At 33.3% G+C, this 16404-nt stretch overlaps 1 protein-coding gene across 1 annotated transcript in view; it reads left to right on the forward strand.

Moving 5' to 3' along the window:
* SPTLC1 (serine palmitoyltransferase long chain base subunit 1) overlaps positions 1-16404 on the forward strand; it is an 87537-nt gene that overhangs the window by 13903 nt on the left and 57230 nt on the right. The window contains exons 3-5 of the mRNA XM_027839688.1: positions 6978-7072; positions 12005-12098; positions 12857-12929. Coding sequence (XP_027695489.1) covers positions 6978-7072; positions 12005-12098; positions 12857-12929 — 262 coding nt within the window. The remainder of the gene's footprint in view (positions 1-6977; positions 7073-12004; positions 12099-12856; positions 12930-16404) is intronic.

Below are 16404 nucleotides of genomic sequence, written 5' to 3' on the forward strand. Positions count from 1 at the left end.
AGAAAGTTTTTAGGAGTTATAAGTATCATCTTCCCATGTAGAATGTAAACATTTTAACTTCATTGAGACTATTATGTTTTTTTCTTTCCTGTTTATGTTTTTATGCTTCTCTTGAGTCTTGTATTTGAAAGTCAGATTTTCTCTTCAGCTCTGGTCTTTCTTGAAAATCTTCTATTTCATGAAATATCCATTTTTTTCCCCTGAAGCATTATGCTCAGTTTTACTGAATAGGTGATTCTTGGTTATGATCCTAGTACCTTTACCCTCAAGAATATCATATTCCAAGCCTACCACTCCTTTAATGTGAAAGTTCCTAAATCTTGTGTTATCTTGACTGAGGCTTCGCAATATTTGAATGGTTCTTTCTGGCTGCTTACAATATTTTCTCCTTGACTTCCCTTGACCTGTGAACCCTGGATATTGGCTATAATATTCCCGAGAGTTTTCATTTTGAGATCTTTTTCAGAAGATCGATTCCTTCAATTTTTATTTTACCCTCTGTTTCTAGAACATCAGGGAAATTGTCTTTGATAATTTCTTGGAATATGATATGTAGGATCTTTATTTGAGCATGACTTTCTGGTAGTCTAATAATTCCAGGTCAGTTGTTTTTCCAGTGAGATAATTCACATTTTCTTCTATTTTTTTTTCATTCTTTTGACTTTTATTGTTTCTTGGTGTCTCACAGAGTCATTAGTTTCCACTTGCCCAATTATGATTTTTAAGGAAATTTTTTATACCTCCTTTTCCATTTGGCCAATTCTACTTTTTAAAAGTTTTTTCTTCAGTGAATTTTTGTACCTCTTTTTTCATTTGGCCAATTCTGCTTTTTAAGGATTTCTTCTTTTTAGTGGATTTTTTTGTGCCTCTTTCACCCTTTGGCCTATTTTGTTTTTTAAGACATTATTTTCTTCAGTATTTTTTATGCCTCCTTTACTAAGCTGTTTACTCTTTTTGTCTTTTCTTTTTTCTTTTTAGACAATTGGGGTTAAGTGACTTGCCCAGTGTCACATAGCTTGTAAGTGTCTGAGGCCAGACTTAAGCCACAAATCCTCTTGACTTCACGGCTGGTGCTTTATCTTGTTGACTCTTTTCTCATGATTTTCTTGCTTTACTATATTTTCGTTTCCCAATTTTTCCTCTACTTCTCTTATTTGATTTTTAAAATCCTTTTTAGCTCTTATAGGACCTGAGTCCAATTCACATTTTTTTTCTTTGAGGCTTTGCATGTAGCCACTTTTATTTCATTGAGTTCTTCTGATATTTCAGTCTTTCCTTTCATCACAAGTAACTTTCTATGGTTAGGTTCTTTTTGTTGTTGTTTCCTCACTTTTTTTAGCCTATTTCTTGACTTTTAACTTTATGTTAAATTTGGGCTCTCCTCCTGGTATGGAGGGGGCACTGTCCCAAATTTAAAAGTTTTTCATGCTGCTGTTTCCAGAGCTAGTTCGGGGGGGGGGGGGGTCTGCAAGTTTTCAATTCTTCCTAGGTGGTGATCTGATCTAAGAAGTGTGGTTACTGCTCTCGTGGCCTGTGCACTGGTCTGTAAGTGACCACAAGCATTCTTTTTTTCCCCTGGAACTGTGACCAGGTCTCTGTTCCTGCTCCTCCTTGCTCTGAGACTGTGACCTGGAACTACAGTGCAACAGAGTCTTGCTTCCAGTGCCAGCAAAGGGTCCCCTGTAATTTCCTTATGACCGACCAGTTGCCTGATCCCCTTATCATCTGTCTGCTGAGAGCTCTAATAGTTGCAGTGCTGATTCAGTCACCTCCAAAGCCTGCTGCTGGTTTGCTGAGGAATGGCATGTGCTGGACTGTGCTCCATTCTCATGCCACTGAGAGAAACCTGTCCTGCTAGTTATCATTTTTAATGAAAGATTCATTTATTCCTGTATTTTCTAGTGTATTTAACAAAAGTGGGTGTTTCTGCAAAAACTTTTTCTGTATCTACTGATATAATCATAAGAATTTTTAAAAATTGTTGTTACTAGTATGGTTAAGTTTATACTTTTCCTAATATTAAACCAACTCTGCATTCTTTGTATAAATTCAACCTACCCATAGTGTGTAATCTTTTTGATATATTGTTTTAGCCTCTTTGTTAATATTTTATTTAAAATTTTTGTGCATCATGTTTGTTAGGGATATTGGTAAATAGTTTTAGGTATTTTATTTAAATTTACTCTGGTTTCTATATCAAATTCATATCCATGTTATAAAGTGAATTTGGTAAAAATTCCTTGTTGTTTTGCAAAAAAGTCATGAAATATTGGAATTAATTGGTTTTGGGGTGAATCTATGGCTTGTTCATACCCCCTCCTCGAAATTTGGTTATTTTAATTTTTTCTTGTTTTCCTAATTTGGATTTTAAAAATATAGTTTTTCGTTTATAAAAAATTAATAAAATGTATTTATAAAAATTTTAATTCCAAATTCTTTTCTTTCCTCTTGCCCATCCCCCATTTTGGAGTTTACATAGGACTTTACATTTTGTTTGATTTGGTTTTCTAATATTTTTAATTGCATTCCCATTTCATTTTTCTATCCTTTTTCTTTTGTTAAGAAAAGTGCTTTTGGATATACATAGTCTCCTAAAGATTTTGGGTGGTTTTTTTTGTTTATTTGTTTGTTTTTGGAGGATTTTTGTTTTGTTTTGTTTTTGGTTGGTTTTTTTTTGTTTTTTGTTTTTTTGTTTTTGTTTTTTTGGAAGCAGTCAGGATTAAGTGGACTGGCCCAGGGTCACATAGTTAGTAAGTGTCTGAGGCTGGGTTTGAATTCAGGTTCTCCTGACCCCAAGTTGGGTGCTCTATCCACTGTACCACCTGGCTGCCCAAGAGTTTTTATTTTTAAAATAAAATTTTATTGTATTTTAAAATATGAAAATATTCTTAGTTTGCCAGTGATACAAACCAGATGGTAGCTGCTGACCCTTGTTGTAAGTCATGATCAAATTTTTTTTTTTACGAAGCTATGCATTTTTTGGCAACTTGGTGGCAAAGGGGATAATGCTGGGCCTAGACTCATCTTTCAAATCTAGCCTAACACACTTTATCAGCTGTGTGCCCCTGGGCAAGTTAATTCTGTTTGCCTCAATTTCCTCATTTGTAAAATGAGCTGGAGAAGGAAGTGGCAACCAGTATCTTTGCCAAGAAATCCCAAATGAGATCACAAAGAGTTGGACAAAACTGAAAAATGACTGAACAACAACAAAAAATTGCATTTTAAAGGTAGCTATGTGGTTCTGTGGATAGAGCATTGGGCTTGGAGTCAAGAAGTCCTGAGTTCAGATCCAGCCTTAGACACATATTAGATGAGTGAGTCTGAGCAAAGTCGGTTAATATCTGTTTGTCTTTGTTTCCTTAACTGTAAAATTGGGATAATAACAGTACATACCTATCTTGGAGGTTTGTTGTGATGATTGAATGAGGTAAAATTTGTAAATTGTATAGTGTCTGGATCACAGAGACTATATAATTATTGATCTCTTTCCTATGAATAGCTAAGAAATATGCATATTTCTGTTTCCATTCATTAATCTTCTCTAAGGTCGGTTTTATCCAATTTTTCCAGAATTCTATGCCAGTCATTAACGTTTTAGGTTGTTCCCCTCTCTCCCTCCTTCCACCGGTAGTTGAGGGACGAGGTATATTTAAATTGAAATTCCTCATTATTTTTATGGTTCTATTGCCCATTTTCCCCTTGTCATCAATTTAGCTTTTTTCTTTAAATATTTAGAAGTTTTGATAGTGTTACATTTATGTTAGGTATTTAAATAGAATTACTGTGCTTGTTACCTTGCTGTTGACTTTTCTGAAGTCACAATTGCTGCTTTTGATTTTCTTTTCTTTTTTTTTTTTTTTTTTTTTTTTTGGTTTTCAGTTGAGATGTAATAGATTTACTAGGATCCTTATTTTAACCCTATATAGATCTTTATGTTTCAAGTATGTTTTTTGTAAATAATATATTGTTGGATTTTGTGTTGTAATCCATTTTGTGAACCTTTTTCATTTTATGGGCGAGTTTATCCCATTCACAGTTAAGATAGCTAATTGTTTATTTTCCTCCATCCTATTCTCTTATACTTTTTCTTTTGTATACTCACCTCTTCTTGTTTATTTCTAGTTAATACTCTTTCTTTTTTCCCACTTTTATCCTTTTCATTACCTCCTTTCCAAACTTAGTCTGTTTTGCTTAAATAATATTTGTTATAAGGATAGTGCTTTGTAACCCTTAAAACATCACATAAATGGGATCCTTTAAAGAGCCTTTAGGTAAGCACATTCTTAATATGTGAGAGTAAATTAATTACAAGCCACAAATACTTAATGATTAATCTATTTTAGGGAAAGACCACTTGGATAGTTTAGTGAAGGAGGAAGAAGAAAACTACTCTCAGTTTTTTATCCTAATAGTACTGCATGAAAATTTTTTGAGTCGCTTTTTCAAAAATGTTTGACTTCCCAGAAATACAAGAGGTAGAGGTGGTACACATAAGGAAGTCAAAAGATTTAGTGCTGAAAAGGACCTTAGATTTTGATTCCAACTCTCCTGTTTCATAGGTGAAACTGAGGCCTAGAGAGATGAAATGATTTGCCTGAGGCTACACAGGTAGTAAAAATAATAGATTTAGGATTGAAACCAAGGTCTTCAGACTCTTTCCATTAACCACTTAAGCATCTTTAGTGTCCGTGTTTGTAGAGCCACATTAATACTGTATTGGAAATAATTAATGCTGTATAGAATAGGGAGAAAAATGGACTTATTTAGTTTTTAGTGGCTCTTGAGCTGGTTTTCCATAGCTATCCTGATTGTCACAGCAGTAAGAGGTGGCTAAATATATGCCTCCTTTTGTTTGTAATACAAACCTGTTTTAGTTTTGGAACTATTTGGTGTTGTCAGATCTAGTTTATGTGGTTAAGGAGAGTCAGGAAGGGGCAATGTTGCATTCTGGAAAGATGGCAAAGTAGGTCAGAAATTTTATAAGAACGGCTAAAAAGAAGTTTATATAGAATATATATATATAGTATATGTATTATATACATATTACCTATTCTTATGATTCATAAATAGTATATATGTCTATATATAGAGAGAATAATTTTACACATATATACCTATTTGTGTCTAATGATAGCCATCATGGTGGGGGGGGGAGAAAAAATTTACACGATAATTTTGTTGTATATTTGAAAGAAATACAAGTTATGCACAGTAGATTTGCAGTTCCATGTACAATCTTGTTTTTTTATTTTACTGTGTTATGGAAATGCTTGTTTTATTACATAATTTATTACATAAATTAGAAATAAATAAAGTAGAAGTAAATTTTTAAAAATTTTTTTAAAAGGCAGAAAGAAAGACATTTGTATGAAACACTAAAAAAAAAAAAAGCAATCTCTTTAAGGCAAATATACCTTATTTCCTAGGAGGTGATTTTACATGATGATTGTGAGAGTTTTGAGATTGAAAGCTGGGAAACCTTGATAACCAGGACTTTCCTGTTACTGAAAAACAATTGTATATAGCCTCTGTGTCATATCTGACAGAAATGAGTATTTTTGATTTCTTAAGTTGTAGATGGTTTACCTCACTAACTTGAAAAAGCCTTGATTTCAAGCAGGAGAGAAATCAGAAGAGAAGCTAGGGATATAAAAGATGGAAACTGATGAGACAACCTGCTTATAGAAGCAAGACATCAGAAACCAATGGAGTTGAGAAGATGACAAGAGCATAGCCTGTTTGAGACCAGCTAACTACTCAGATAAGCTCCTCCTGATGTGAGGAGCTAATCTGATTGGAAGAAGGCTCTGATGGGGGAGCTGATGAGAAAAAAAAAATGATCTTTTGTTTTTGAAGCGCTGACTGTGGAAAGGCTGCCTTACTCTCTAGGTCCATCTTCAGCTTTGAGAGAAGATAAACCTCTCATAGGCTGGCCTGCCTTGCTCTTTATTTGTCTTTTGTAGCACAAAAGAGAAAACAAAGCCAGAGAATGGACCTGAGTAGCCACAGATTGCAGGCATATAGGAACTACTTTTCTAAAAGTGCTTAACACACAATTTTGGTGGCTTGTGAATATCAGAGAAGCAGCTTTATCACAGCGGAGAGACACAGAAGAGGGGCAATTGCACCAGCAGGTGACTCAGGGTACAATCTGTTCCTTAAAGGGACCAAGGACATCAGGCTTTGAAGCCCAGAATTCACTGAGCCTCAATTCTAGGTATCTGTAATTTGTGCCCATTCTTCTCCATTGAATGATGTGTGCATTTGTGGGAGAGAGTGACCCAGTGTACCAGGTTTTTGAGTGGACTGTTATATTATGATTATTATCACTTTGTGTTCTGGTAGTATTTCATATTTATGAGTTAACACTATGAGCTTGGCTGGTTTGTTTAAATGGGAAGCACACTGATCAGTACTCATGAACTAGAGTTGTAAATAGTAGACGTACATTTCCCCCATACCAGGGTTAGCCCTTGGATCCTGAGAGCAGTATAATGTCTCTTTTTGAGGAACCCTAATCTGCTAATCTGGGTACAGGTGGGGTGAGCCTCAATCTAGGAAGACAAAGAGCCTTAGAGAGAAAAGTTGCCTGGGCAAGTCTGGTGATAATAACAGTTTTACCACAGCAGTAATTATAACAGGAAGCAATAGACTTTGATTTATGTTGCAATGAAATCAGGCCTATTTTTGAAAATAACTTCATTATTTTTTAGCTTTTTTTTTTTTTCCAGAGCAAGACTATCAGAATGACTGTGGCATGAAAAGGCTATATATTGAAGTGACTATAATTAAGGAAGAACTAGTATTTTGGCTATAAAATATTTATGCTTTAAAATGATATATTTCGAATATAAACAAAATCCTATTATGATTAACATTTTAAAATATTTTAAATAGTATGATAATTAGATATTTTCTGGTGTTATGAAGTGACCTTTTCTATAATTTGTTTTATATTCTGACTTTTTCTTCTATAGGAAAAGGAAGAATTAATTGAAGAGTGGCAGCCAGAACCTCTTGTTCCTCCTGTTTCCAAAGACCATCCTGCTCTTAACTACAACATTGTTTCAGGGTAAATATAATTTGCCTACTCTAGAGAATTTAAAAGCTCCAGTTTAGTTGCTGTATTTGTTGGAATTTATAATGTTCCTTTCCTATCTAGAAATACAACTGAAATGTTGTATTAGTTAGCTTCAGCAAAGAAGGATGTTTGTTTTGTTTTCTTTGTATAGTTTCCAATGTGTTAATTATTAGGTTTATCATCTGCTATCACAGACTCCTTTGGTATAATTCTTGTAGCATAGAAGTTGACAGAGTCACAGATTTTCTCAGGTGTTTTTGTTTTTGTAGAATGGAGGGAGGATTAAAAAAAAAAGGAAGCAGAAGTGAGAATTAGGAAAGTTAAGTTAGGTCCTGGGATCTGGACTGTAGGATGTAGAAATAGGATATGGCAGCTTGATATATTACCAACTCATATGGACATGCATTTTGAAAAAGAGGCAAGTGAAGTATGGAAGTTATAAACTGATATTAATTTGTGGAAAAAGTAGTTGGGAGAAAAAATCTTTACACTTATATAAAAAATTTTGAATCTTTTTTCTCAATCCAGTTAAAGGTGTTAAGCTATTCAGATATCACCTTTTATTACTTAGCCCCCTGCAGTCACATTCAGTTGTCATATTTCTTTGCAGATGAAAAATATCTAGTTACTCCATGGATATTATTATTTTGGTAAGAGTCTTAGAAGGAACTTGAGAAAAAAATGAATAAAAAAAGTATAAGACTCTTGAAAATAAAAATCTTCTACTGTTGCAGCTGTATTCAGATATATACTATTTTTTCTGTAATATTTTCCCTCAATTTTCCACTTGCTTTCTGAATTCACTGAAATGAAATTGCCAATTTTAGAAAATGGAATCTATCCTGCCCCTCTTCCTCTGACTTTTCTTAACTTTTTATTTATTTTTTGGTAAATTTTTTACTTTTAAATAGAAAATGAGGAAAGAGAACAAAATTGTCACATACACAGCAGACCATAAGAAAAAACTCATTATAAAACAATATATTTCCATTTCAAGAAAACCTATATAATAAATAAACTACACATTGTTTTCAAAGCTGCCCAGCTTTTGTTTTCTTCTTGTTGGTTTTCTTTTGTTCTCTGCTATGTACTTTTTACTTTATTTTTTCTCCTTCTTCCCTCCTCACCCCCAAAGAAGGCTACAATTAAGCGTGGAAATATATATACTTATACATAAATGTCTATAAACATATACATAAATACACATATATACTCATACATATATATTTAAGACTATACTATGCTTATTTCTTTTTATCATCTGTTTCTCTAAAGGTAGATAGCATCTCCCTTCATAAGTCCAAGTCTTTCCATGTTCTTCTAAATCAGCCAGCTCATCTTTCCTATACCACAGCAATATTTCAACCTAGTCACATCCTATCTGAGAGATTGTCTGTGGAAGTTTTTTTGCCAGTTTTCTACATTCCTTCTGTTCTTGGCTACATGTGTTTTATTCATACAAGAAAATTTTAATTTAAAAAAATAAAAATTATCCTTTTTACACTTCAGCAATGCTCTCACCTTATAATATAGTTTAATGTCTGATACTGCTGAATCTATTCCTTTTATATCTTTTTTCCCCAGTTTCTTTGAAGTTCCTGACCTTTTGTTTTTCCAAATAAACTTACCATTTTTTCTAACTCAGTAAAATAGTTTTTTAGTAATTTAATTGCAATGACATTGAATAAATAGATTGGTTAGGTAAAATTGTCATTTTAAAAAATTATATTGGCTTTACCTACCCATGAAAAATAAATATTACTTCAGTTATTTAAATCTGAGTTTACTTGTATAAAAATGTTTTGTATTTATGTTCATGTACTTCTTGTTTCTATTTTGACAGGTATATGCTCAAATATTTTATACTGTTTAGGTATTTTAAGTGGTCTAAAACAATATTGAATGATGCTGACACATAGTATAGGTTCTCTGTTTTTCACTTTTGATTAAATCTGTTTTAACTTTAACTTTGTCTGAGATCATGATTACTGTCCCTGCTTTTTTTATGTACTAAATTCTACTCCTGCTCTTTATTTTATCTTTGTGTGTATCTCCTATTTTTATAATGTTTCCTGACTGTTGAATTCATATTTTTAATCTGCTATCCATTTCCATTTTATGGTTAAATTTGTCCCATTCACATTCTAAGCTACAATTACTTGTGTATTTTCTTCCTTCCTATTTTTCCTTACTATCCTTCTCTCTATCCTGTCCCTCCTTACTCCTCTGCTTTACTTCTACTGCTACCTTGCCCTCCTATACTTTAACTTACCTCACCCCTCTAAGAGCCCCTCCCTTATCCTATCCCCCCACCATATCCACTTGCCCTCTTATTTCTTTCTGAATTAAGAAGACTTTTATACCCTTCTAGATATATGTATTCCTTCTTTAACCCAAGCTTTTTCTGTATCAGTTTTTCCTTTTATGCTTCATTTGCATGAGATAATTTACTCCTTTTTATCTCTTCCTACACAGTTTTAAATTTTTAGAATCACCTGATCATACTTAGCCCAACTCATGCCTTTCTTTCAAACTCGCCAAGTAATGATGACAATCATAAGAGTACTGCTAATATTTTTACATATACAAAGTAAACAATTTGACCTTATTGGGTCCCCTATTATTGGTCTTTAATGTTTACCTTATATTTCTCCTGGATGTTGTATGTCAAATTTTCCCTTAAGTTCTGGGGGTTTATCACAAAAAACCTGAAAGCCTTTAAGTTCATTAAATGTCCATTTTTTTTTTTCCATTCAGGATTATACTTAACTTTGCTGGTTGAGTGACCCTTGGTTATAACCCTAGCTCTTTTGCTCTATGGAATACAATATTCCAAGACCTACAGTCCTTTAGCATAGTAGCTGCTAAGTCTTGTGCAATTCTTCTTGTAGCTCCATGACATTTAAATTGTGTTGTTTTTTTTCTTGTTGCTTCCAATATTTTCTCCTTAATCTGGGAGCTTTGAAACTTGGCTAAGATATTCCTGAAAGTTTTCCTCCTGGCATCTCTTTCAGGTGCTGATTGGTGGATTTTTTTTTTCTGTTTCTACTTTGCCTTCTTGTTCTAGAACTTCAGGGCAATTTTCCTTGATAATTTCTTATAATATTGTATCAAGATTCTTTTTTTATCATCATTTTCAGGTAGTCTTACTATTCTTATATTACTTCTCCTGGATCTGTTCTCTAGGTCAGTTGTTTTTCTGATGAGATGTTTCAACTTCTCTGTTTTTTTTTTTCATTCTTTTGATTTTGTTTTATTATTTCTTGGTGACTTAGACTGTCATTATCTTCTCCTTGCCCAATTCTAGTTTTCAAGGAATTATTTTCATCCTTAAGTTTTTGATTCTCTATTTCCAGTTGATTGACTTTTCATAATTTTCTTGATTTTCTTAAATTGTTCTCATTTTTTTCTAATTTTTCCTTAATCTCTCTTATTTGATTTTTAAAGTCCTTTTTTAAGTTCTTCTAAGAACTTTTTGTTTTTGGTGCCATTTCACATTTCTCACTGAAAAAGGAATGGCTTTTTTGGCTCCATTATCTTTCTCTGAATATGAATCCAGATCTTCTCTATATCCATAGTAACTATCTATGGTTGGGTTTTTTCTTCTTTGCTTACTCATTTTTATTTATTTATTTATTGTTTTATTTTGTTTTTAGCAGCTATTAGAGTAATCAGGTTGTAGACCCAAGGTATGGAGAATGATGCCCCAAGCCTCTGGTCCTTCTTACTGTCATTTTCTGAGGTCTGTCTCAGGGCTGAACTTTAGGCTGTCCTCCTCACAGCTAAGGTTCCCAGCCACCCTGCCCTGCACATGATCTTGCTCCCTTTGGTCCCTCCGGTGGCTGCAAACTACAGCTCTCTCTCTGCCTTGGAATTGAAATAGGGGACTCTGCCCTCCTGCAAGTCCCCACAGCTGACAGGGTCCCTTACCCTTGCTACTGCACTCACTAGGTGTGTGCTAGCTCCTTTGCCCTGCAACCACAACCCAGGATGCATCTGGTTAGCACAGCCGTGCTTGGAGTCCCTGGACAGTGGAAGGTCTGATCTCCCTCCCCCGCCCACACACACACTGTCAGGGAGATGAAAGTTTCTAAGTCTGAGGTTGTCTCTAGATCCAGCTGCCCCCAGGGTTTGTTGTTTGTTAATTCAGCATAGTTGGTGTCTGAGTTTCACTCTGGACAAATCTCTTCCCTGGAGGTTGGGTGTTTTCTGGGGTCTTCCCATGTTTTCTTAGGAGAACAACTGCTTTACCCTGTTTTTATTTCTGCTGCTCTGAGGTGATGTTCTGGGTTTTTGTTTTTTTTGTTTTGTTTTGTTTTTTGGTTGTTTGTTTTTTGTGGAGGAAATTTGGAGAGCCATCTTCCCAGAATCCTCACCCTTAACTGTTTATTTTAAAAAGCTACTTAACTCCTAAGAAAGTGGTGCTTCTTTCAAACTTTGTGTTATTTCTTCCTGAAGTTGGATTTAAAGCTAATGTAAACAATTTACCCATCTTAGTGTACTCTTTATTTACTTTCTTTTTTTCAGAACAGTAAAACATAGGAATATTACCTATATTATACTTAGGAAATAGTAAACTGTTCATTGATTAAGACTTGAAGGATGTATATATTTGAAATTTGTAATGACCTTTAAGTGTGATGTTTTGATTGTTAAGATATAGGAAATACTTGAAGTACTTGAAGTACTTAAGGTATTGATGAACAAATAAGATAATTTATATAAAGTGCTTAACAAAACTTCAAGCTCTATATAGATGTCAGATATTCTTATTTTTTGTTATGTAGGAGAAATTGGAATATCAGTATGCAGATAGAGCACAGTGGTAAAGGTGATGTCTTTCTAAATTGGGTGATGTTGTATTTGGTGTCCCTAATATGTGGATTTACATTTTTAAAATTATTTTTCTTTTTTTTTTCTTAGCCCTCCAGGCCACAAAATTGTGGTAAATGGAAAGGAGTGTATAAACTTTGCATCATTTAATTTTCTTGGACTCTTGGATAATTCTAGGGTAAAGGTAAGTAATTTACTGATAACATTGTTGACTTCTAAGATAAGCCACAATTAACATCTCTTGAGTCTCTATTCTTTGAATATAAAATGAAGTAGCTGAACTAAATAGTTGTTTCTGACATATATTTCAACTCTGAATCTATGATCCTATCATATACTGACCATATGGTTAGTCAGTTTTTTTTCCAATTGTTATTTAGTTTATGTTTTCTTAGTACATTATAGTTATTATACTAAATTTTATCTCATTGGCTTAGATTCACTGTTTCAAAAAAAAGCACTGGATTTGTTGTCAGAGAACTTGGATTCAAATTCTGGCTCACTTACTATTTGTATTAGTTACCCTTTCTAGATTTTCTTGATCTTTAAGGTGCCTAAAGCAAATTGTCTCTAAGTTTTTTTCCATGTATAATTTATGAGTAGAGATAAGTAATCTGGATTTAGTGGGTACTGTGTGCTGCACTGGTGGGAGAGAAAGCCAGAGAATTATGTAAGTTTGGTTTTCAATAATTGGCAATTATAGATTTTGTTGGGGAGCTGCTGTGTTCTTTCTTGGAATGGAGAGCTTTAATTATTAAGCTCTAAAATTTAACTTTTCTGTATGTTTAGGCTTCTGTCCACATTTTGTGCTTTTTCTTATTTCAAACTACAGATAAAATTGGGATATTGATAATCACATAATTGTTAATTCAGATTAAATAATAGGAAATATCAATTTTTATTCATTAAATTTTCTTTTTAAATTTTTTTTTAATTGTAAAGGAAGCAGCCTTAGCATCTCTAAAAAAATATGGTGTTGGGACTTGTGGACCTAGAGGATTTTATGGCACATTTGGTAAGTATGTCTTTCACATTCTTTTTAATTCACTTGTTTGCAAGTTATTAAGTTAAAACTTTTATACTAAGCTTTCCCAGTATTTTAGGAAAGCACCAAAACAACACTCACTGATTATTATTTGATTTCATCTTAGTAAATGAATACTGTGTTACTTTTTTCACTTCTTAGTATTTTTTACAGTTCGATTCTAGAATGAAGTTATGAAACAAGTATAAAACATTTTATTTGGTCCAAAGTTGACTGTGACTTGAAATGAATGAAGCCATAAACATAAATTTTTATGTGGTAATTGGTCAGATGTTTTTAGGGAATTACCATGAGAAGGAGTGTATTCTTTTCCCCTTTCAGAAGGGGTAATGAGGAAACATTAATTTCTTCCTACAATTCCTAGGGACAGGCTCAGAAAATAGTTTTGTAAGCTATTGATTTTTTTTAACCTTTATAAGGCTAATTTATACAAAGAACTTGTACATTAGTTAGCTATTACTATTCTATGGTTATAATCAACTGAACTGAGTACACTAAAAAATATGGTGGCGAAAATACTATTGCTCATTATCAGCACATCACTAGTAAAATTAGGTTTTATCTGAGATAGGACATTAAGTGATCAGAAAAGCTTCAGTTTGAAGATTAGAATAATTAGCCAGAGACTATGAAATCTTTGACATTAGAAAATCATCAAATATGAGCTTGATGCTTAAACTTTGTGGCTAAATATATAAATTTTAAATTTGATTTATCAATACTAAAGATCTTTAATTCGAAATAATGTTGAATTTGCTAAAATTAATATATTATTTGAAATGATATTTCTAGACGCTAAGACCTAGATGCCCAACCTTTGTATTCCTTCAACTATATTAGGAAAAGGAGAAGTGTACCTTGCAGGTGCTCCCTGTATTTCTTATTCCCTTTATTTCTACCCTGAGCGTCCAGATCTTTTTTATATTTTAGGGTGCTGTTTTGAAGTATAGATGGGCTTTAAGTTAATCAGCAATTATTTATTAAATGCCTGTTGTATGCTTTGGGAATATAAAAACAAAAGTGAAAAGTACCAGCTGTCAAAAGTACCAACCTTATTTAGTTAGCAATTTGAGGAGGGTTAAAGAAAGTTGCAGTGTAATTATGCCATATGAAGTCAAGACTAGAGAACTTTAGAGATTAGAAATAGCCTATGTCAGATTTTCTTTTTTGCCTCTAGTGCAAAGAGAACACATGGCAGTTCTTTTTTTAGAAGACATTGACTAAATATGGACAAGGAGCAGAAAAAGGTGGTAAAATCTTGTGCTACTGCTCTAGCCCATGAAGAAAAATTAAATACTGACTTTCCCAAGGACATGTAAGAGAGTGTGTTTTTCTGTACTTAACACAGGGCCTTCTATCCCCCATGAGATTGTAGCACTGATTCTTATGCCAAAATTAGATTTCAGGGTCAAAGTAGACAAAGCTAAGCTCCCAAGTTGATCCTGGCCTTTTTTATTGGTGGACTAAGCTTCCCATAAAGATCAGAGCCACCCCATTTATTTTTTTTAACATATATTTATTTGTTTTGTTGAATATTTCCCAATTACATTTAAAAGTTCTTATAACATTCATTTTTTAAAATTTTGAGTTCAAATTCTCTCCCTTCCTCCTGCTCCTACGCCTTGAGAAGTCAAACAATATGGTATGGATTATACATGTGAAGTCATATAAAACATATTTCCATATTAACCGTGTTACAAAAGAAAACACACACACACATACACACACACACACACACACACACACACACACGAAGCAGTTTTCATTATGAATCCATTACCTTGATCAGAGTCTTTCACAGTTGATCATTGTACAATATTGCTATTTCTTTGTACATTGTTCTCCCGGTTCTGCTCACTTCACTTTGCAGCAATTCATTTAAGACTTCCCACATTCTCATTCCATCCTTAGTTCAATTTCCTGTTACTCTCATATCGCCTAGTAAAATGATTTCCCAGTCCTACTAAAAGGACCTGAGCTTGACAGCTATATTAAGTTTAGTTCCTAGCTTTGTTCCCTGTATCTATCCATGATATCAGCCTAGTTTACTTCCACCTGAATTCAGACCATCTTGGGCAAAAGGTATTTCATGCATAAGGATTATTCGTTTTATAGAATTTATTGGAATATGTTCAGTTGCTAAGCTAAGAAAGTAGTTTTTATTATATAGGACCTTTTTAAAAAATTGTATTATGATATTTGTAATAGAATTTTTACTTTGACATGAAGACATTGCCTAAATTTTCCCCCTGATAAATCAAAATGTGACAGAAATGCCAGGGAATATCTTTAGTTTTTTGTGAGGAAATATACATTTTTTAAAAATATTGAAATTTATGATACCCTAGAAATTTTTCTGTGTAAAATAGTCTGTCAATTGGCATTCAGACTCAGAAGCTTTAAGTGAACTTTTACATTTTAAAATCAGCCATTAAAATTTTTTAAGGGCCACTAGAAGTCATTATAATTAGGTTACAGTTAGGTATCATAGGATCATACATTTAGGAATTGGAAAGGACCTTAGAAGCCATTGACTCCAGTACCTTATTGGGTATGAGGAAACTGAGTTTCAGAGAGATAGAATGCTTTCCCAGGGTCTCAAGGCTGATGAGTGTCCTAGAACAGGATTCAAACTCTGGTCTTTCTGATTGAGTCAAGTGCTCTATCCATTATCCCATTCCTCTGTAAATTTTACTGGTGTCTGTAGGTTTCTTAGTCTGAAACTATTGGGGATCTTTACATAGGTTTGTTCTGTCCTTATGTAAAGGTTGTAGGTTGATTTTCATCAGAGTTAAGATGGAGGATAATTTCCAAAAATTGTTGTCAAGTCTGGAGTGTAGAAAATGGATTTGTTGTGGGAAACTAACTGCATCTAAGACCAGAAAGTAAACTGTCAATGTATGTTCTTCTGTTTTCCTTACTTGTTTGTATTTATCATGAGTTACTTTGTAGGTGAATGTGTTGAATTGATTTCTCATGTTTCCTTACTAGTCTCTCTATGTAACATCTATGTTACCTTTTCCCATTTGTGCTTCTTTCAGTAAATAATGACCATATTTGTGTCCTTTGAGTTTCCAATAGGGATTTTTGGTTATATTAACAAACATTTTTTTTCCTTTTTCCACATTCTGTAAGGGAGATATCAGCCTTCTTTTACTGTTACTTTATATTTTTAGCACTAGGTTAATGTAAGAATCTCTAAACTCAGTAACTATTACAGTCAGCATAGTTTAGTAGAAAGAATACTGAACTTGGAGTCTAAGGTCCTGGTTTTGAATCCTAGTACTTCTACCTGTTACTTGACCTTGAACAAGTCACTGAACTTCTCTGGAACTCCGTTTTTTTCAGCTGTTGTGATAAATGATTTATAAGGTCCTTTATAATTCTTGTCATAGGATAGTTTAGAGTGGCATATTTCCATCTTTAAAATCATGATTCTAACTGT

Source organism: Vombatus ursinus, unplaced genomic scaffold (assembly GCF_900497805.2).
Source record: "Vombatus ursinus unplaced genomic scaffold, bare-nosed wombat genome assembly UNPS02014832.1, whole genome shotgun sequence".
NCBI lineage: Eukaryota > Metazoa > Chordata > Mammalia > Diprotodontia > Vombatidae > Vombatus > Vombatus ursinus.